The following is a 21,863-nucleotide window of genomic DNA, read 5'->3' as shown; positions in this document are numbered from 1 at the left end:
ATGTGGGTGACACTGATGTTCATTTAGGGTGGTCAGGGGTAACAGCTGCTAGCCCTCACTTTTCCTTTGGTACCTCTAGCACTTCCTTTGCTATCCCTGGTCTTGAGGGTCGTGAAGACAGTTTCAGGAACAGAAAGCAAGAGCCTTCTTTAGTTTCCATTCTGTCCATTGCTTGCCCTTCATTTAGCCCCCAACTAGGAGGCTGTTAAGGGCTTAAAGGGGAGGGGGGTCAAGTTGAGAACTCTGATGTCATTTGGGGGGAAAGGGTGTTTAATGTCACTTCCACTTCCGCTGGCATTTTAGTGACTTGATGTCCATGAGGAAGAACACAAGACCCTGAAAGTGGTGGGTGATGGGCCATGTAGACCATTCCTGTCCACCTTCAGGCAATAAGGGGAGGTGAAAAGCACTGATCCTTAATGCCAGGAGTCTCATGCGGTAGCCATCGGAATGCCTCATGAACGTTTCTACTGCAATAGTCAAAAGTCTTAAACTGCCTGCCGCTTTCTGCGTGTCTGGGTGCTGAAAGGCATTTTGAGATGGGTTATGCTAAAAATGTGTGTATTTAAATATTCTTCTCTTGGCTTTAGTACCTGACCTGTGTCTAATGGAACATACAAAAGGTGATGGGAGGAATGCTTGAAAATAGTGTAAGCCACTGGCATTCGCTTAGAGTAGCTTTCATGTGCACAGTGATTTAAACCAAAAATACTATAGTGTACATGCCTGCTGGGAGAGGTGGTTGGGAGATGTTTGGTGTGTTTTGTATGGCTTTTCATGCGTTTAGCTTATGTCATTTAGCTTTCCAAGGAACGTGAATTCCCTCAAAACAAATCAACATATGGTAAAAATATATTTTTTCTAACACACCTTTTTGTTTGATGCAATTAGGCTCCATATAATTTCTGTTGCTGTGTGTTCCTACAGCAAACATCCATTTGTTAATTGAGGAGAAAGAGGATGTGCTAGGATGGATTTTCTATACCCTCAACGCATTCTACAAGTTGGTAGCACCGACAATGTAAATCCAAGGTCTTCTTGACCCCTTAATGCCTTTGGATCTAACCCTCTCCAGGACTTTTGACTGGAGTAATTAAGCACTGCAGTATAGACATGTCTGTATAAACATGTAACATGGAATGCATGTGGGATGGGCATATTTAGGACACTGATTTTGGTCAGGGAATAGCAGAAGAGGGGCACATGCATATTAACAAAAGATTCATCCCAGAATGCATCTGTGCTGTAAAAGACCATTCCTCGGTATTCGAGTTTATATAACTGCAGGTGCATTTGGAATAAGCTTTAAAGGCCAGGAAAAATTGTCATCTCAACGTTAAAACGATCCCTTCAAATTCAGAAAGACCCTGTCTCCATGCCTGGGTTTGGAGAATTATATCTTACAGGGCTGTGATAGAGAGCGCTCCTGGTTCCCTAATCTTGGGCTACCAATGTAGAGTGAGGACCTGGAGAGGGTGAGCCACTGGTCCAGTAGGAAGACATCTGTGACATACTTCAATGGCATTAGGAAGAGAAGGAACCTAGAAATTTGCCACAACACTGGTAGAAGGATCAATGGGAGAGGTTTAAGCATCTGGAAGGCTGGAAGGGGCCCACCATGCCCATATTATTGAAGATGTCCATGGACCAAGGGGCCAGGGGTCCTCGGCTCTGGCCGTCTCTTCGAATTGCTGGGTGTCCAGTGGCCCACAGACAGACAAGGGGTACTATGCTGGCATCCTTTATTGCCTTCACTGAAATCAGCATCTCAGTCTGATGGACAAAAAAATATAATTTCTGTAAAACAATAGAAATCACTTTTCCCTGAATTCACTCTGGAGGTGATGAGAACCACCTCGGTCATGTTCGCCCTCTTCTAGTAATAAATCCCACCTCCAACAACACACAGTTAAAACCCAACTGTGGCCAGAAGGTGGAGGGACCACCGCCTGCATCCACCCCAAAGCTGCAATCATAGCACACTTCTTCCTTGGGGCATCACAAGTCAGCTAGCGATGGACGGCAGAAGCGCTTGCTAACAATGGAGCACTTATTGGAAGTCCGAAAATACTCCTCCATCCAAGTCAAAATCAGCTTTGCGCCAGAGAAGGTGTATTCCACGGGGACGTGTATAGGATGATGAATAACGATAAGAACTCAAGTTTAATCTGTTGAGAAAAATGTTGAGAGAAATGGAGGCGAAAGAAAAATCGGGCTTCCAGTTAAACTATAAAGCTGAGCCAGCCAAACATGTCTGGCAAACCAAGGTTCAGCCGCAGAAACGGACCAGTGCAAAGTCCAGTGGAATTCTGTAACGCTGGCCCAGACCATGGCGGGGAGGGGTCCTCGAGGCCTCTCCTCCAGGGATGTGGGGCAGGGTTTCTGTCACCAGGCTCCAACTGGAGGGGGTTGTCAGTACGGAGAGAAGAGGATGGGTCCATGAGCAGTTCGGATGGGTCCTGGGGCTGACCGCAGCAGAGGGTGCGTTAGATGGTGCGGCGCCTGCAGGAGTGGCGGTGTGGGCGCCGGGCGCATTGCCAATGGAGAGTTGGCCGCAGCTGCCATGGCTGCTGCAAATGCCAAGGGGTTTGGTAAGAGGCCAGCTGCCAGGTTCTTGGGAAGATCCTTCTGGAAGACCATGCTTGTCTGAAAGAGAAAGACAAAAATTAGAAACAGGATCTCTTATTCAAGAAATAGTATAGGTCGCAAACAATACAATATGATAATGTTCCTAGAGCTTTCATTGTCATGGCACTATTTTACTTCTAAAGGTAGATTTTACAGTGTTGTACCACTGCTGTTCTCTTTTGTTGGCATTACTAAGTTGGGTACAATGTATTTTTGATGGTTCACGTAAAACCAGTTGATCCAAATACAGCTTTCTAGAGACATGGCCAGTGAGCTTAATAAATCTTGCAATAATTTTGATCACACACTTTACTTGTAACATTAAAACACCACAAACAGCCAAAAACCCTTAGAAATCCAAACTTCTGCTTAATAACATTTGGAAGTGATAAGACATCTAGATTGGCCAGCCCTAAGTTCCATGCTGCTTTACCTCGCAGTTCTGTGTTTCCTTCATACATTTGCATCTTTTGTTTCTATTCACTGGTATCCAACTCATCCTTCAGTTTCATTTTGTGCTTTAGTATCAAAGAAAAAATGCACAGTGGAAGCGGATATTGGGAATCTACTACTGGTAGAGGTTTCCAGCTTACCTTGTGTTCACATTGTGATAGCAGCTTCACCGGATGGGACGTGAAGAGTGACCATTTCACATGGTGGCACCCAGGGCCGACTGGGAACGATAACCAGCCCTGGCAAAGTCCTCGGACACCCCAGTGTGCCGCCGAGCTCTTTGCCAGGGCCGGTTTTCGGCCGATTTTGTTATAGGGCCGATTTTGCATCTGTGCTGAAAAAACTGCCCTGTAACAAAAACAGCTCACAGGAGTCCAAAACCGACCCCCACCCGTGTGGCGCATCGGGGGATTGCCTGGTGCCCGCTACGGCCAGTCCGGCCCTGGTGGCACCATGGGTGTTAGCAGGTCTGACTCTATGGCCACAAAGGGGTAATATGCATCTTTATAAAGGTGTGTATAGGACAGCTTTATTGTCCATGCTGGTGCTAGGACGATAGCAGACCTTGGCACGCTTTTCTTTGTTTATCACTGAGGGAGGCAACATTATACATATTTCCGCGGCAGCCCGGGAAGGGTTCAGTGAGCAGACCTAATGGTTTTGTTATAATTCTAGGTTTTCGGGCTCCAAAAGGGTGTTTTTGAGTGCTTGTTTGATGTGGTGGGTATGGCATATTTCTTAAAGTCCAAAACAGTGATGTCTTCCAGCCCACCAATGTTCCAATGGTTTGAACATTGTTAATATTGGGTATAGCGCGACACTTCTTGCTCTACTAGGTTGAAGATCAAAAATATCTAAGTAGTACATACTAGACACCCACTTCTAGGCTCCCCCCCCCCCCAACCTATTATTTTATCATTTCAAATCCTTTCTGGATTTAGAATTTTTTTTCTTTGCAGTGTTTTCAAATATATTATTTTAGTTGTTGTTCGCAACGAAACAAAAGATAGATTCATTATTTGCTTAGTATCATGAGATTGTACATCTCTGTTTCGACCCTCATTGTCAGGAGTATGTGATTTTGCTTTCCTTTCTGCGATTTGCCTATTATTTGCGGCTGAAGGTTCGGTTGTTTTCCTTCTATTAAGAGAGGCCCTTTAAACACAGTAAGCCAAACAGCCACTGCTGCAAAAAAACAAATAACTGATGCAAAGATTCCATTCACTATTGATCAGAGCAATCTGTAAAGGGCTGTCCACAATCTGGACAGAAGTTTGAAAAATTTGCTGGATGATGAAACCAAACAGATTTGATGTCCCACGTCTAGAGAATTCCGGACACATCAGGCCACTTTATAAAATTGATACTTTTTGGAGAAGGATTAAAACAAGCGGACTGCGGGTTCATGTCTACACCCTAATATAGCTGCATCCTCCGAAAAAGAAAAACAATATTTTCTACATCTGCACAGTTTAGCAGCTTGTGTATAGGCCAATGACTTATGTAGGGGATCCTCAAGCGTGCTATTACTATGCAATAAAGAATATAAAAGAGGAACTGAATGCCTGCATTTTTCTCGCATACTGTAATCAATGTGCTTTCTAAGGGAAATTGTATCAAATACACTTGGCAAGGGTTTCAGGCTCAAATAACACAGGATGTCTGTGTACGAATGTTAAGCTTGCATTTATCTCAACTTTCTCAACACTGCCTGCTGTGGTCGAACGGGTGTTCTTCAACAAGACATGTCTCAGCAACAAGGCATTGTAACAAGCATTGGCAAAGCCAATAGGTCTCGCCTATGCAAGAGCTACTAGCTTTGCCAATATGTTTTACCCCAGCATGGCTGCTTCATTATAACTGAAAGTTAGTGGCGTAAAAGAGAGTGGCGTGGAGTGGACTGTTGTAAAGTGGAGTAGAGTGGAGTGCTATGAAGGGACGTGGAGAGGTGTCGAGTGGTGTAGAGTTGAGCTGCCTGAAGTGGAGTGTGATGTAGTGGCGTGGAGTGGTGTAGAGGGTTGTGTAGTGAAGTGTCATGGAAGGAAAAGAGAATTGTAGAGTGGAAGGGCATAAAGTGGAATAGAATAGAATATCGCAGTGGAGTGGAGTGGCATAAAGTGTCATGGAGTGCTGTAGAGAGGAGTGGCATAGAGGGTGCTGTGAAGAGTGTAGTAGAGTAGAGTGGCATAGAGCACAGAGCATTGCTGTACAAGGGAGTGGCATAGAGTGGAGTAGCGTAGGAGAGTGAAAGGGCATAGAGTGGAGCAGAGTGTTGTAGAGTCAAATGGCGTTGTGGAGTGGAGTAATGGAATGGAGGGACATATAGGGAGTTGCATAGAATGTCGAAGAGTGGAGTAGTGTTGCAGAGTGGCAAAGGGTGGAGCAGACTGTAATAGAATGTCAGAGTAAAGTAGAGTTTGATTGATTTGAGAGTCATAGTGTGGAGTATCATAGAGTGGAGTGGCATAGAGTGGAGTAGAGTGAAGTGGCATAAAGTACAGTGTTGCAGAGTCGATTTCCATAGAATGCAGTAGCGTAGAGTGCATTAGTTTTGAGTACAGTTTTGTAGAGAGCCATTGGCATAGAGTGCATTGGCGTAGAGTAGAGTGGTGCAGGGTAGAGCACAGAGGAGGCATAGAGTAGAGTAGTGTAGAGTGTAGTGGCGTAAAGTGCAGTGGTGTAGAATAGATTAGGGTGGGGTGGAGTGATGCAGAGTGTAGTGGTGAAGAGTTGCGTAAAGTTGAGTGGAGCAAAGTAGACTGCAGTAATGTATAGTGGTGCAGACAGCAGTGGCGTGGAGTGCAGTAGTGCAGAGTAGAAGAGTTGTGTGGAGTACAGTGACAGCGCGCAATGGTGTACAGCAGCGTAGCATTCAGTAGCATAGACTGTAAAGACTAGGAAGGAAATATGGAATGGGAAGAAAAATGTCAAGGTTTTCTCCCCCCAACAAAAGAGGTATCAAAATGGTGCTAGATGCTGGTGCACGGCGGCGATGCAGCCTTCACCTTGCCAGGCGAGACTTGGAGGAGGGACCTGCTGATGCTGGAGTTTACACACTTATGGCAAGCATCTCTGTCTATCTACCCTTTGGCCTCAGTAAAAGTCTGGATCACTCAGAAAGAGCCATTTCTTTACAGTACACAGGGAATATTGGATCCCGATGAAGTTATCAAGTCTAAGAGGTCGAAAGGACGAAGTTCTGCCTCAAGTGTGGTTTGAAGGTGGATGACATCCATATGTTCTGGCAGTGTCCTGATATCCAACTCTTCTGGCAAGAAGTGGGTAATGGGTAGAGAAATCAAGGTAAACCTTGTACTAGTGATCTTTGGAATCCTAGCTATGTGATGGATCCTCAAAAAAAATAAGGGGAAAAAGTTAGTGCTAGCATTTTTACAAATTTTGCTTGCACGGAGGAACATATGCATGAAATGAATGTCACCGGCACCTTCGGTCTTTATGGATTGGGTTACATTGGCTAAACATGTCAACAGGCTGGATTGCTACTGTCACTTTGGTAAAAGGGCAGAGATGTAGGAAGGAGCCCATGGAGAACTAGTGTAAGGGATTGTCTAGATTAATATAAGTACTCATATTGGTAGCGACTCTGGTTTCCAATGCAGTGGTGGCTGGTGATTGCAGAAAGTGGTGAGGCTTAAGTCTGTACATGGAATTAAACCATGTAAACCACAAGTCATAATTACAGACACTTTGCATGACCCTGCACAGCAGACTACAAAGTAAACGAGTCTGTGACTGAACCATTGTAAAATACCTGACTGGGTGTGACGCAAAATAGTTAGGCCTCATTTGCAAGACCACTGCACCACTGGAGCGCCACTTTTTGCGACACTCCAGTGGCACTGTGTCCTGTTCCAATATTTACAATGCAGTGCAAAGCCACTTTCCCTGGCCTTGTAAATATTGTTCCCATTGAAGCAGTTTTCTGTGTTAAAGGGGTGTGCAATGGGTGTTGTGTGCCCACTCCCAGCAACACCCATGGCTTTTTGACCCAGTCTCAGATTTACAAGGAATCATAAATCTGATGCTGTGCCAAAAAAGTTGCACCTCTCCAGGGGAGGCGTAAGGGTGGAGCAATAAGGAGAAATATGTTTATTTCTCTTTGTTTTTTGCTCTTTGTATGTGTGCTGCATTCTACAAGACAATCGTGCAGGGTGGTGCCGCAAGCAATTTTGCTGTGCTGAACTGCGTCATTGTCTAAGTGCAGGAATGCGCCACATTTAAGAAGCAAAACGCCATTAATGATCGTTTTTGTGCAGGAAGGTGTCCCTTCCTGCACAACAACAATCATCCCTGCAATGCAGGCACCCTTGCATCATGGTGCAAGGGTGTGGCTGCCGTTTGTGCGCCTGCATAGAGGTGAGTGCAGGAATGTGGTGTATTCTTGTAATCTCAGCGCGTTCCTGCATTTAGACAATGACGCAGCTCAGCATAGCAAAATGGCTTGGGCACCGCGCTTCGCCATAGTTTTGCAAATGTGCCTCACAATCTGCAATGACCAATTTTTATTTGTGAATAGGCCAGCAAGTCCAGGTCTTTCCAACTTTGCACTTGGTGACTTGCACTCTATGCAATCCCCTTATAAAAACAGGACTACAAGTGGCAGAATCCAAACACAAAAAAAACATGAACTGGATGAGCTCCCACACATGAGCCTGGGAAATAAGAGTGCTGCACAATTTCAGGCTTATCAGCACATACATGCAAGCATGGAAGCAGGACACAATGTAGGCATTGATTTAAAGAAATACTGCATGATGGGATTTGTAGTCTACGCTTTCTTCTTCTTACACTCATGATAATGATTTTTTTTTTTTAAAGGAATCCCCAGGGTTGGAAACGGTGTCGCAAGGACATAAAGCAATGTGACAACTCCGTATACAATGCATCCATAGCCAAACATTTGTTATTGTGAACAGGAACAGTGTCCACCTTTCAAATGCAAAATCTGCTTGCTGTTTTTCCAAAGACCCACTTCAAGTAGGAGAAAAAAGCAGACTGGTTTAACAAATAGAAGTAACAGAACACAAGCATTTGCAATGCAACTATCTCGCATTTGTGAAAATTTGAGCTATTGGAGGTGTAAATTACAATGTTTTTTACTTTTGATTTTTGTTTCAACCATTTCGTACAATGGACCAAGAACAACACCGGGGAATGACTAGAACAAAGCCATGTCATACAATGGACCAAACACAACTCTAGGCAATGCACAAAATAGAAACAACAAAACAGTAGGAAAATGCAGACGGTCCAGTTTCCGCCTCATTCATCAGCTCAGTCACTCATCATTCATATAGTTACTCATCCACTTATCCAAACGCTTGATCCCGTATCCTTCCATCCATACATCTATTCACCTGCATACCCAACCACCCTTCCATGTACCACCACAGCAACATATAACAGTAGAACACCATTCGGGTCTCCAATCCACATTAATGTCCATCAATCCATTCTGCTTCTTTTCATACCAGTATTGAACCATCAGCAGCCACTTATTTGTCTGTCTGCACGCTTCTCAAGTAACCACATATGCATCTTTCTGCACGCTTCTCAAGTAACCAGATATGTATCTGTATGCATGCTTTCACGCTCAGCTGCAACACGAGTCTCCGTGGACATAGTGACAGTACCGAAGCTCGACGGATTGGGTGCCGCAACCGAGACTCCACGAACAGCGTACGGGTACCGAGTGTGGAATTCATGGCACCATTCGACGGTGTTTGAGGGGGCGCACACGAGAGCCAGACGTGCCCTCATAAACTTATGTGTTGTAAATTACGTATCTAGGGGAAGCTCTGTGGGCTCAGGACCCTCTGGCTGAAGATGCACCAGCTCTGTGGGTTCAGGACCCGCTGCCGGGAGACACGCTGGCTCCCTAGGCTTGAGACCCTCTGCCAGAAGATACACCAGGTCAGTGGGTTCTAACCTCTCTAATGGAAGGTACGCTGGCTCGGAAGGCTTCCAACCCTGTGCCAGAAGATACGTCAGCTCATTTAGCTCTGGACCCTCTGACGGAAGATACTGCAGCTCAGTAGGTTCAGGGCCCTCTGCCAGGAGATACAGCAACTCAGTTAACTCGGGAACCTCTGATGGAAGATACAGCAGCTCAGTAGGTTCGGGACCCTCTCCCTGAAGATACGCTGGCTCAGTTAGCTCGGGACCCTCTGACGGAAGATACAGCAGTTCAGTAGGTTCGGGACGCTCGGCTTGGAGATACGCTGTCTACGTAGATTAAAGAAGTCCACTGCGGTGTTTGTGGATCGATGTTTGGAAGCCAAATAGGGCTGACTCTTTCTATACTTTCAAGGGCGAGGAAGAGTGAACCATTGGGTTGTGCGTATCAACTTCTACTAGTATTATAACACCAGGCGTGGAGTTCTGGATAAACGCGTTAACGTGAAGTCTTTTATTGTCTGTCACAATGTCATGAAGAGTACACGTCGTTATAAGTGATGTGCCATTTTCCTGTGTAAGTGTGATGATGCACCTAAGAGAAGTCTCACCAACAGATGTCATAATTCAGTGCACAGTCTGAAGTTCTGTGTGGCGTTTTGTTAAGGCAGAATACGAACCCCCTTCTGCGCAGTGTCACCTTGGGTTCTCTCTTCGAAGAGCTGCAGCGCTCAGAATCAACAAGCGCTCACCATAAATTCATTTTCTCTTTTTATGCTGTCCCACTTGGACGGCCTCGGCCTGCTTTCCTTCTGGCATAAAAGGTTTTAATTATCCTTATGGGGCCATGTATTTTGGCCCCATTAAAGATAACAAACCTTTTATGCCAGCAGGAAGTCAGGGAAGTCCGTCCAAGTGGGACGGCAGAAAAAGAGAAAAGTGTACGTCATCAACACCTCTTTCCCAATGGCCGGTCACCGTTTAGCATAAACGGTGAGGCCGACGAAGGGAAAGAGGGGCGGGGATTAAAGCCCGCTAGTGAAAGCCACTCTAAAACATTAAATCTCGCGAGCGAGACTGCGCATGTGCGCAGCCATGCAGGCTCGACCTAAAAAAGCAACGTTAGTGGGTGAAAAAGTAGTATACTTAAATGAAAAACAAAGTGTATATGCCCTAGCATCAGATAACGAGTACCAGTATTTCACACTTTTCTTAACTCTTCCCTTTCCGTTTGCCACAGGGTGGGGTGTGGGTAACTATGATTACTAATCCCACCCTGCCCTATGATTAAATGGTAAAGTGTGAGGAATTTGTTCTTGAGTGACATGCATCTTCCTGCACCCTGAGCTGAAGAGTGGAACGCTTGAGGCTAATTTCTACAGTGCCTCCAGAAACAAGAGGAAACTGGGAAGCAGCATCACCCAGGATCTGAGGCAACAAAAGGACTGTATTCACATTAGCCCTACTTATGCTACCACACAGAGTCAGGTCCACACTGAGATGTGCAGTGCAGATACTAGAAGTGCCTGACTTCATGTCTATCTGTCTCAGAGTGAAGCAGTCAGGCATGAGGATGTCTAACTTTATTTATGGCACAATAAATTAAGAAAGGGGGCCTCAAAGTGGGTGCTCTCGCTCTCATGCAGCAGCCACTGCTGGTCCAACGACTACGCCACAAAAAACAAGTGAGGATCACCGGGGGCTGCTATGAATCTCCTACGAAATGTTGGATGAGGTTTCTGGACCAGGAAGAGGAGAATCTTAAACATGCAACGATTCTTCGCCTGGGGACAAAAAGAAACAAAAAACAGTGGAGTGGAGTAGTGGAATGGAGTGGCATAGAGAGGTGAAGAGTGGAGTAGTGCTGCAAAGTGACATAGAGTGGAGTAGAGTGTAAAAGAGTGGAGTAGAGTTTATTGGAGTAGAGAGTCATAAAGTGGAGTATCGTAGAGTGTAGTGTCATAGAGTGGAGAAGAGTGGCATAGAGTGAAGTGGAGTAAAGTACAGTGGTGCAGAATAGATTGGCGTAAAGTGCAGTTGTGTAGCGTTCATTGGTTTTGAGTTAAGTGATGCACAGTGCAGTGGTGCAGAATGGAGTAGTGCAGGGTAGAGTGGAGTGGTGCAGGGTAGAGTGGTGTAGAAGGGTGTGGAGTGATGCAGAGTGTAGTGGTGCAGTAGTTGTGGCATTGAGTTGAGTGGGGCAGAGTCGATTACAGTAGCGTACAGTGCAGTGGTGCAGAGTCGAGCGGTGCAGAGACCATTGGCATACAGTACAGTGCTGTAGAGCAGAATAGAGTGGTTTAGAGTGCAGTGACGTAGATCGAAATGGTGTAGATCAGTGTAGCGTGCAGAGGCATAGAGTGCAGCGGTGCATAGTAGAGTGGTGTTGAGTTCAGTGGCAAATAGTGCAGTCTTGTAGAGTAGAGTGTTGCAGAGTGCAGTGGCACAGAGTAGAGTGGTAGAGAGCAGTGGTGTAGAGTAGCGTAGCATGCAGTCGCATAGAGTACAGTGCTGCAGAGTAGAGTGGAATTGAGTTCAGTGGTGGAGAGTGCAGGTTTTCAGAGCAGAGTGTTGTAGAAGGTAGTGGCAAAAGGTAGAGTGGTGCAGAGCAGAGTGGCACATAGTAGAGTGCTGCACAGGAGAATAGTGGCGTAGATTGCAGTGGCATGGAGTGCCATAGAGTGTTGCAGAGTAGAGTATGGTGACGTAGAGCACAGTGGTGCAGAGTAGTTGGCGTAGAGTGCAGTGGCATAGAGTCCATTGCTTTTCAGAAAAGTGGTGTTGAGTGCATTGGCATAGAGTGCAGTGGTTTAGAATAGAGTGACAGAGAGAGTGGTGCAGAGTAGAGTGGTGCAGAATTCAATGGTGGAGAGTGCAGGATTGTAGAGGAGAGTGCTGCAGAATAGAGTGCAGTGGCGTAGGGTGAATTGGTGTAGAGAGGTACAATACAGAGTGGTGCAGAGTAGAGTGCAGGGGTGTAGAGTGTAGTGGCATAGAGTGCAGTGGTGCAGAGTGGTGTTGAGTAGAAGGGTGCACAAAATAGTGCACTGGTGTGGAGTGCAGTGGCATAAAGTGGTGCAGAGTAGAGTGACGTGGAGTACAGTGGTGCAGGGTAAAATAGAGTGGCATAGAGTGTAGTTACAGAGTACGGGGGCATAAAGTGCAGTGGCGTAAAGTGGTGCAGAATAGAGTAGATTGGCATAGAGTGTATTGGTTTTGGGTAAAGTAGTGTAGAGTGCATTGGCATAGACTGCAGTGATGCAGAGTAGAGTGCAGTGGCGCAGAGTGGAGTAGCACAGCGTAGACTGTTTTATAGTAGAGTGGAGTTGTACACGGTGGAGTACAGTGGCGTAGAGAAGTGTAGCGCAGATTACAGTGGGTTAGATTAGATTAGCATAAATGCTCTGGATTAGAATGGAGTGGTGTGGAGTAGAGTACACTGCCGTACAGTGTAATGTTGCAGAGTAGAGTGGCATAGAGTGGAGTGGCGCAGAGTGCAGCTGTGTACAATGCAGTGACAAAAACTGGAGTGGTGCATAGTAGAGTAGTGTGGGGTAGAGCGCATTGGCTTAGAGTAGAGGGGTGTAGAGTAGAGATGCTTAGAGTGAATTGGCATAGAGTGAAGTGGTGCCGAGTACAGTACAGTGATGTGAAGTGGGGAGGCATAGTGGTGCAGAGTAGACTAACGTGGTGTGGAGATGTGGAGAGTAGAGTGGAGTGGGGTAAAGTGAAGTATGGATGGAGGGGTAGCACACTGCCATTATAGGCAACACATCTTTAATTGAAAGAAATTACCATTATATTTGCAGACATACTGATAAAAATATATATTGCACAAATGATAATGTGTGGATATGTCATCATATAATATATTGATTAGTTTTGATTGTATGAAATATTTGTTTCCACGATTCAGAATTACCAAAAAATGTGCTTCATTTGTGCTTTTTTAATTCTGATGGAATCTGAAATATCTGCACAGTTCATTTAGAGACACTAACTTTCTGTTGAGTGGTAGAAGAAAAATATGATAGTACAGCCTTCCTTAAGCAAGCCCCTAGTACCCATCATGATTGTCCTACCACTTTAAATCAGAGACAAAAAACTTAACACAAAGCTGCATGGAAGAAAGAGCCTGACATCTGACCTCTGTCTTTGAATGCACAGCAAAATGACAAGATAAGAACACGATTTAAAGTATTTTTTACAGAAATCCAGTACAGGTGGAAGAATACAATAAATAGGGTTTGGGCACCGGAAGGGACTAACTCAATCTGGACAGCCAAAAAACAAATAGAGCCAGCAAACAGAAAGCAAGCGAAGGGGCGTTACAAACCACAAAGCCAATGGTAAACAATGGATGGAATGCAATCCCAGGGAAACTTTTCGAACATTCCCATGGTGTCATTAACAAAAGGAGGGGGCCCCAATACACTTCATATTGTTCCTTATTTTTAGACACCCAGTTGGTACCAAGACCATAAAGGACCATACAAGCCCTTCAAAACCACCTCAGAAGACACACTTCTTAGTACTCTTCCCTAGATCCGGAACTACTACTCGTACCAACCACAGAAACAACTCAAAGAACCTTAATTAACAAGCTTTTCTTACAGCTGTTCTCAGTTTCTCTCATGTTTTGATTACTTCATAGTTTACGCTCAACTTATGTTGCAACGAGGTCTCCATGAAGGCAATCTGATGTGGTTAAAGTATACAAATTGAATAATTTATTCCATTTCCGTAGAGGGGAAAAAGCTTATTTTCGGTTTACATGAAAAAGCACTTTCCACTCAGGCATTCTAACAATGCAAAGCATTTTGGCTGGTCTAGTCATCAAGTCAAATAAGGTTGAAACCCTTTTCGTGAGCACAGAATCATCTTGAAAAGAGGAATATGTACTGTATTCTTATATGTATTTTATTTATATTATGCTATAAAAAAGGTACACTATGCCCAGAGCCATCACGGGATTAGGAACAACATAAACATATAAAAACACACCACCGCAAATACAGAGAGGCCTTATACACTGAACGGATTAGTAAAAATGCCTTTTTCAACCTTTTTCCGAAAAAGGGTGGCAGGGCATTCTAAACCTTCAGACGCATAACTCTCAAAGCTTTCCCACTAAAGTGACTAGTCCACGAGTATGGTTCATGATTACAAAATCTCTTATAAACCACTGGGACATGCTGATGCTGTGATACATTAGTAAGTAAATGCAGCTACCATGTGAAAAAACTACCTGATAAATCCCCATGCACCACGTGTCTTTTTCCTGAAATCTTTCCACGTGTAAAGAGTTTTTGGAAGAAAAAAAACTTTTGAGATACTGATGCAAGGTTATGCACCAAAACACTGTTTTGTTTACAGACTGGTTTTGGGACTGTTCAATCAAATGGTAGGATTGTCAGAGATAGCTTTTACAGACAAGGACATTATATCTTCAAGTATTCCTCGAAGCTGGTTGTTCTAGGGGACAGGTTTTGCGCTTAAAAAGGGGTGAGTTATGAATAACTTCTATCATGTATGAGGATTTTGGTAATGCCCCATCGGCTGGATTTGCTTTACTAGGAGCAGACCTAAAAGAGAGAAAATTCCCTCTCTTCGTTGTGAGAAAGGGTGCAATAATTGCATAATTATGAGCTAAAAAGATTGACCAGGCGCTCCTGCCTCCAATGAGAAAAGAAAATAGCTGAAAATATATCTGCTGGGATAAAAAGCTGAAAGCATGTATTTGTCGCTGCCATCACTTTCCCAGAAACCATTTCTGGTGGCCAAAAAACCAAGGGGCATATTACCAAGGGCCTTATCGCCGCTTTAGCAGGAATTTTTCCCGATTGCCTTCCTTTCCCTCTTTTGCACTTCTTCCCATCCCGTCTGATGGTGTTCTGGCTGCAGGTGTGCAGAGAGCCATTGGAAATGGCATTGCACAACCACTCATGGTATGTATTTCAAGGCTACCCCAGGAGTGGCAGATTAGCACTCCAACGGATGAGCGGGGGGCAGCGGCACAGGCCGAGGAAGCAGGCCTGCAAGTGCTGATGGGGGACTGGGTATTCCAAGCAATGCAGTAAATCACTGACTGTGGCCTGAAGAAGGGAATGTAGAAATCAGCTGCCAGTGCCAAGACATGTTAATTTTAAATGTCTGAGGGGTCTTAAGAAACACAATGATGCTCCCACAGGGCTCATGTTCTATTCGGATGTGGCCCAGCGTACTGACAGTGGCTGATTAACTGCTTTGTAAGGGCTCGTTAAAGATTCTCAGTCAAAAAGAAAGTATTCTCGGAAGACAGGAAATAACATAGTTGAAAAAACATACAAGTAGCACCTTACAGGTGATGGAGAATCTAAGGAATCTTCAAAGTGTTACAGTATGCAGGGGCGTAGCTAGAGCTTGTGGTGCCCGGGGCTACCCCTCAGATTGCTGCCCCGTGGGGGGGGGGAGGTGCTCGAGAAAAAGGACGGTGAGCAGAAGATGTCCGAGTCTCCGAGGAGAGACACATAGTTTTGCTGCTAACAGTTACCTTGATCACAAGTAAGCCAAGCACTACATTTCTCCAACAATATAATCCAATCACATTACAGCATGGCACAGTGGCAAAATAAAGTCACTACCAAAGTACGGTTCCTCGTCACTCCACTACACTACATAATCCCTTTCTATTACCTTGTCATATCACAAGCAGTAGCAACCCCTCACATTACAACCCCTTCTCCTCTGACAACCACAGTATCCCTGTTACACTGCCACCTGACTCCCAGCTCAGAGTACCAGACACCTACCCCACCACTCCACTAACTTCCAGGAAAGTCCACCACTGAGCCCCAGCATCACACTGCCACCCGGTGAAGTAACGGTCTAACACTGCACAACTGAGGCAGGATGAAAACAGGTCAAATGACAAACCATCCCAGGGTATCAATACTGGCAGCACATGTACATACACAAGTGAGCTTTTAAAGAACACAAAATACTTTTGGATGACTGGTGCTACTAGGATATTGGAAATGTTTCATGCACCTACTGATCCCAGTGTAGGTTAATATCAAGCATTTAATGACCCTTATGAGAAGAACTTTATTAATTCTGAGTCTTCGTCGACAACTCTCATGCCCTGGTTTATTTTTCTAGAAGAACCTTCACCAGAAAAGTATCACATACTTCACAGCGTTCGTATATAGGGGTTGTTGCAAAATTATTTCTGTATCACCCCTCTATAAAACTAAAGTAACTAACAGACCATTGGTTCTCTCCCTAACTATCTCTTAACTATCACAAGAGTATTCAAGCTCTTGTGATAGTTAATCTAAATCTACTATAACCATGAGAGTGTGTGATTGAGCGATGCTGCTGTGTGTGTTGCCATAAGACAGGACACACAGAAAAGCTGTGCAGCAGGTTACAGGAAGCAGATGTATCTTTCACTCAGGCACTTCGAGCCCTTATGTTACCAAACGCTGACGCTCTCTAACTCGTCATAACCAGTGTATTCTGTTTGTGCTTTCCGTGATGATGAAACCTAGCATTTGACATTGATTGAAGCTGTATTTATATAGCGCGTACTACTCCTGACGAGGTACTAACTTGCTCTTTCATTGTGCGCCCTGCCCTTATTTATACCAAGGTAGGTCCCCTCTGGTGACTCACGCTGGGAGGTTTGAATGGCAATCCCCAGCCTTATAACGGTTGGTGTTGTGGAGCAGCAGGCACTGGAGGACTCCGCGCGCTCTGAGGTGCTATCCTGGCGCTCTGCTCTATGCCAGCGCGCCAGACTCACTCTCCACAGTGCGCCCGGGCCCCCACGCACACGCAAAGCGCTTACACTTCAAGGTGGTTTTCCTGACTGTTCAGCTGGGTTGGATTAAAATCTGAGCTCTGTCCCTTTACAGCCAGAAGCCCCACACAGTCACGAGTCACCATTTGTATACTTTAATTGCCAACAGCAACAACTGTGTTTCAATTCTAATGTGACTTTATGGGTCATCATCAGGACGAGGGATATTTGGAGCATATGCACAAAAACTGTAAAAGACGAATCCTAAGGTCGAAAAGTGCCAATATGGTCAGGGTCGCTGCTGTTCTTTATAGGCTAACAATACAATCTCACAGTTGGGTCCTACCTAACATCTAGTTGACGAGGGCCACAGAGAGTAAGATAGCTAGCCTTAGAGGCCAAGCAGGCTCTTCAAGGTTCTTCTTAAAAGACACTGGATTGTTTACGACCTTACTGTTAATGTCTAAAAAAATCTACACGTCCCTAAAGGCAAAGCACTGCTGGTTAAAACGCAGGCTTGGCTTAAAGTGTGACACAAAACACGGGGCCACTTGGAAGCAATGCTTATCTAAACCTTTTGATCGTGTATTAATATTGCCCAATGGAGTTTCGATTTTGATCGTGTTAAAGGTATCCCTAGTGCTCTACCCCAGCAGTATGGATTAATTGTCTAGCGTTTGCATTTTAATGTAACACTGAGAAACGGCACTGCTCAAGAATGCAAATGGCCGTCTATTACATGAGAGCTTCACAAGGATGTATGAACGTATATTGACGCTGTATGGTACCACCGTGATTATTTTTAAATGGACTTTAGAATTAGAACGAAGTGCATAGATCCTCTAACTAACGGCAGAGTCAGTGAGTGCAAAACGAGTCTGGGTGCTTAAAGAGTGAGTGTGTAACACTTTTTGGTGGTGCCGCCCGTCGTGCACAGTGCAATGATTGCAATTGGAGGACGGACGGTCATGGTCACCAGGTTCTTTATCCTCACCTTGAAGTAACGGCAGAGTCAGTGAGTGCAAAACGAGTCTGTCTGGGTGCTTAAAGAGTGAGTGTAACACTTGGTGCGTGACGCCCGTCGTGTACAATACAATGATTGTAATTGGACCGACGGTCACGGTCACAAGGTTCTTTATCCATAATCCTCACCTTGTGCGTGCGTGCGTGCCGCTGGCCGTATGCAGGCTGCAGGCAAGAAGATGCAACAAAAAGGATGGTCTCGTCTCCACAGTAGTGACGAACTCCTCCGACTCCTACATGATGAGGGGCGAGCGTAGGGGGCGCGGGGCGAGTTTGAGCACTGCTGTGCGGGAAGGGCTGTCCAAAAATATCCTTACAGGGCCGTCATTGGTTGCGCTAGCGCGCCACTGGATTGACGGCCCTGGAGGACAAGTGTGAGCGTCACGAGGCATGGGAGGGGGGGGGGGGGGGGGGGGGCAGGCCAATAACGGTCATCACATGTTCTAACCCTGCCGAGTCGCAGCAAGTTTGCACTACAGTATTTATTTATAATGCCCAAATTGCCCATAAGAACTCTGTGCTCAATGCTAACTTTAGCTCTGGCTGGTAACAAGTGAAGTGCTGCACTGCCCCCGCCCTACAGTCACAGAGGCCGCCGCGGCCGCATCGGGCCTCGGCCTCCTCCAGCCCACCAGACAGTCAGTGCCGGCCCGTGCGGCCGCGCCTGCCTCAGAAAAGGTGCCGCCTGGGGCGGACCGCCCCCACCTAGCTACGCGGCTGACAGTATGCCTACCCAGTCAGCTAACAGTTTGTTTGCAGCAAGAGAGACGCGACATTGGTGAACAAGATGAAGTGTGAGCCACGCATTACTATTGTCCACTCAAATGCCTCACTCTTTTCCTTCACTTCCAACACTGTGTACTTGTCTAGTACATCAAGAGGGACAGAATTAAGGCTGGTATCACTTCACACCGTGCGGCCACTTGCAAGTCCTCCTCTGAGATAGAAAAAAAAAGCAAGGTACCGTACCGGAATGCATGGCATAGGTTAGCAGGTAAATTAGCAATAAACACGGTCTGCTCCAGTGTGACATTTTCGAGGCTCAACTGGGAGATTATTAGCCCTTTCTTTGCATTGTCTAGGTGGAGAAAAATAGTCCTGGACAAAACTTACCGCTAGTTCTGCAATAGTGCGTGGTTTCTTGTGTCGGCTTAACAGCGGATTTGGCTTTCCTGCCACACCGTCCCTGTGCCGCCTGCTGGAAATGTGCTACAATGAAAGATGGTAGGTATGAATGACAGGCTTCAAGTAACCATCCAAACAAGCCATACTGTCCCAATGTGTTAACTATTGTAAAGTTCCTCCTGGTTACACCCAGAGAACTGTTTCAGAGGAGCACTAAGGTGTGAAAAGGAAGAAAGACACTAACACAAACGAAGGGAGTGGTGACATCTCGCCCACAGGGTAAAAGAGACGAGTGGATTGAGAGCTGAGATGCAAGTATGGGAGGTGAGTCATAATTTCAGAAGAGAGGGAGGTGATTTCCTCAACCAGGGGCTGGATAGTTGGGGAGGTCGGGGGGCTGGGGGAGCAGAATCCATTTCATCCAAGGTACAGGCCAATAGTGGCTCATTGGGATGGGTGTGAAACATATTTTTGCCCAGAATCGTGGAAATAAGGAGAAAGTGGCTTACACCAGGAAGGGGGGACGTCAAGACTTACTCAAGTGGACACAGCATCTCATTCGAAGGAGAACGGGGGACAGACTCAAACGGAGAGAGGGAGAAATGTGTATGCCAAACCAATAGAAACAAAGCTATACCAGAGGAAAGAAGAGATGTGAACCCAACAGAGTAAGAAGTAACATTAGCCGAGCTACGCAAACACTTAATTTAACTAAGAATTGGCTTCACAAATAAAGAAAGGAGAGTAGAACTCAGGAGGGCAATGAGGAAGAGGATCCCATCCTAAAGAAGGCATAGAGTAGCTCTAGTCAATAACTCTCTCAGACTGAGGTGGAAACAAAAGGAGAGCGAGGGAGGTTTGGGTAAATAAGAGATTCATTCTCACTGAGGATAAAGAGGTGAACACCTTCAGATGGATGAGGGTTCTAGATAGAGAGCAGATGGCAGTCACTTCCTGGAGTGACCTCACATGAGATGTCATCTTACCTGTTTGAGCTGGACTTCAGAGTTCACCTTCACATTGCAAATCTCACAGTGGAACGTCCTCTCCTGAGTGCTTGGGTCCTGGCTCCCTTGCTCCCCGTTGACAGTCAGCCCTAGTCGTGGATAAGCCTTGATTGGGCCCAGGCCGCTTCGTGCCTCCAGGATTGTTTTGTGTTTTGTGCCTGTGGTCAAAAAGCACGTACATAAGCATTATGGCATGTGGCTTCCTTCAACCATTCACAGCCAGTCAGGATGAGGACTTCAAAAGACTTTGGGCACATTTTACCAAAAACATGTTCCTCTGCCCAGTAATCTGGTGTAGGTGTGAAATATTTTGTCAAATAATTCATAAAAATGATCATACTTTAAATCTAAACAACCTGGAAAAGAAAGCCAAAGGGCCATTTGTTAGTGATCATATTCACAAAAGGTGACATACCATGAACTTAGTCTTCATCATCATTATACATTCTTACCTTACTATCCCAACTATTCATCCTCAGTTGAAACGTGACTGTATTCTTTGTTGGCAAAAACCTAATGGGCAGATGTACAAAAGGTACAGAGCAATACTGTCTCATTGGGATGGGTGTGAAACAACTTTTTTGCAGTCGCAAAGGGCCTGATTTGTAGATTCAGACCATTTGCGACTGCAAAAAAGCATTTTACAATGTACAAAAGACAATTTGCGATTTAGTAACTTGCTACCTAATTGCAATTTGTAATTGCTACCAAATACTGATTTGGTAATTGGAAGGGACGTCCTTTCCAAATACCAAATCAGAATGGTATGTATTAATGTTTTACGACCAAACTCCGGTCGCAAAACAGTAATACTTTACCACAAGTTTAAAATTAGTGGGAACCCATTCGCGAAGGGGTCGTTTGGGAGCTCTTTCCTCTTTGAGAATGTTAAAAATGTATATTTTTAGAGCAAACACCGGTCCCATGGACCACTGTCTAAACGTAAAAGAGGTAACTGCAAAGTTTCATTATTTCTTTTTAAATCCATCCTATTTTCCATTATGAAAAATGGGCTGCATTGGGGAAAAAATAGATTGCTTTATTAAAAAGTGATCACAGACATGGTGATCAGCAGGTTGTGATGGCTGCAATTCTAAATGGGTCGCAAACTGCGACCTACCTCATTAAAATGCATGAGGTAGGTCTATTAATGACCAACTAGGAATCGCTAATGAAACTTAAAAGAGTTTATTTATAATGTTTGGACATCTGGCCCTTGACTTCTAAAACACAAGTTCCTCATCAGCAGAAACAAGTAAAGTGTGACCATGTGGGAGTGGAAGTTACCTACAGGTGACTCTTCATTTGTAGAATTCCTGAAAATCCAGTAGTGGTAGGCGAAACCACAACATTGTTATTTTGTGTTTTAGGCATATTTTTAAGTACATTTATGCTAATTACGTGACATTATCTTCACCAGAATCTGGAGTGACTTTTCACTGAAAGGGTATGTATACACCCCGATGTACAATTGTCACTTGAAATAACAGTGAGAGACTAGTTTGGGCAGAAAGCAGCCTTGAGACAGGGAACACAGTTTCTGCAAAACATTTTGTGCCTGAACCAGTCTCCTGAGGCAAAAAATCAAGCAAAACATCAAAACAGTCTTTGGGGACAAACGTCATGTGAAATACTTACATATAATGCGTAAAACAGGAACTATGCAATATTACGACTGAGTAAGGGAAAAATTACTTGCCCCTTAAATGGAGCAGGGCTGAAGTTGCTACTGATTTACATATTGTATGCAAAGAGGCAAGCCGATTTGTTCCTTTAATGTCTTAAGTATGCCGACTCGACAGAGTATGTCTTAGAAGCTTGAAATATATTTAATTGTTTTTTTACTGACTGATTCCTTTATTGAGACATTTTCATTCATAGTTTCAAACTTACCAGCTCTGCAAAGCAAAAGGGATTCTAATAAGTTT

General features: G+C 44.9%; 1 protein-coding gene across 7 annotated transcripts in view; it reads right to left on the bottom strand.

Moving 5' to 3' along the window:
• Nucleotides 1-1,725: 1,725 nt before the first annotated feature.
• Nucleotides 1,726-21,863, bottom strand: part of ZNF385A (zinc finger protein 385A) — a 471,767-nt gene continuing 451,629 nt past the window's right edge. For all 7 annotated transcript variants that reach the window (XM_086964826.1, XM_086964862.1, XM_086964817.1 and 4 more), the window contains 3 exons: nucleotides 19,915-20,093; nucleotides 18,917-19,012; nucleotides 1,726-2,646 (listed from right to left, as the gene is read on the bottom strand). In XM_086964826.1, coding sequence (XP_086820952.1) covers nucleotides 2,413-2,646; nucleotides 18,917-19,012; nucleotides 19,915-20,093 — 509 coding nt within the window. In that variant the 3' untranslated portion in view covers nucleotides 1,726-2,412. The remainder of the gene's footprint in view (nucleotides 2,647-18,916; nucleotides 19,013-19,914; nucleotides 20,094-21,863) is intronic.

This window comes from Lissotriton vulgaris, chromosome 1_1, assembly GCF_964263255.1.
Source record: "Lissotriton vulgaris chromosome 1_1, aLisVul1.2, whole genome shotgun sequence".
NCBI classification, from domain to species: Eukaryota; Metazoa; Chordata; class Amphibia; order Caudata; family Salamandridae; genus Lissotriton; species Lissotriton vulgaris.
Note: the sequence above shows the minus strand (reverse complement) of the source record. Positions and strands in the feature narration are given on the sequence as shown.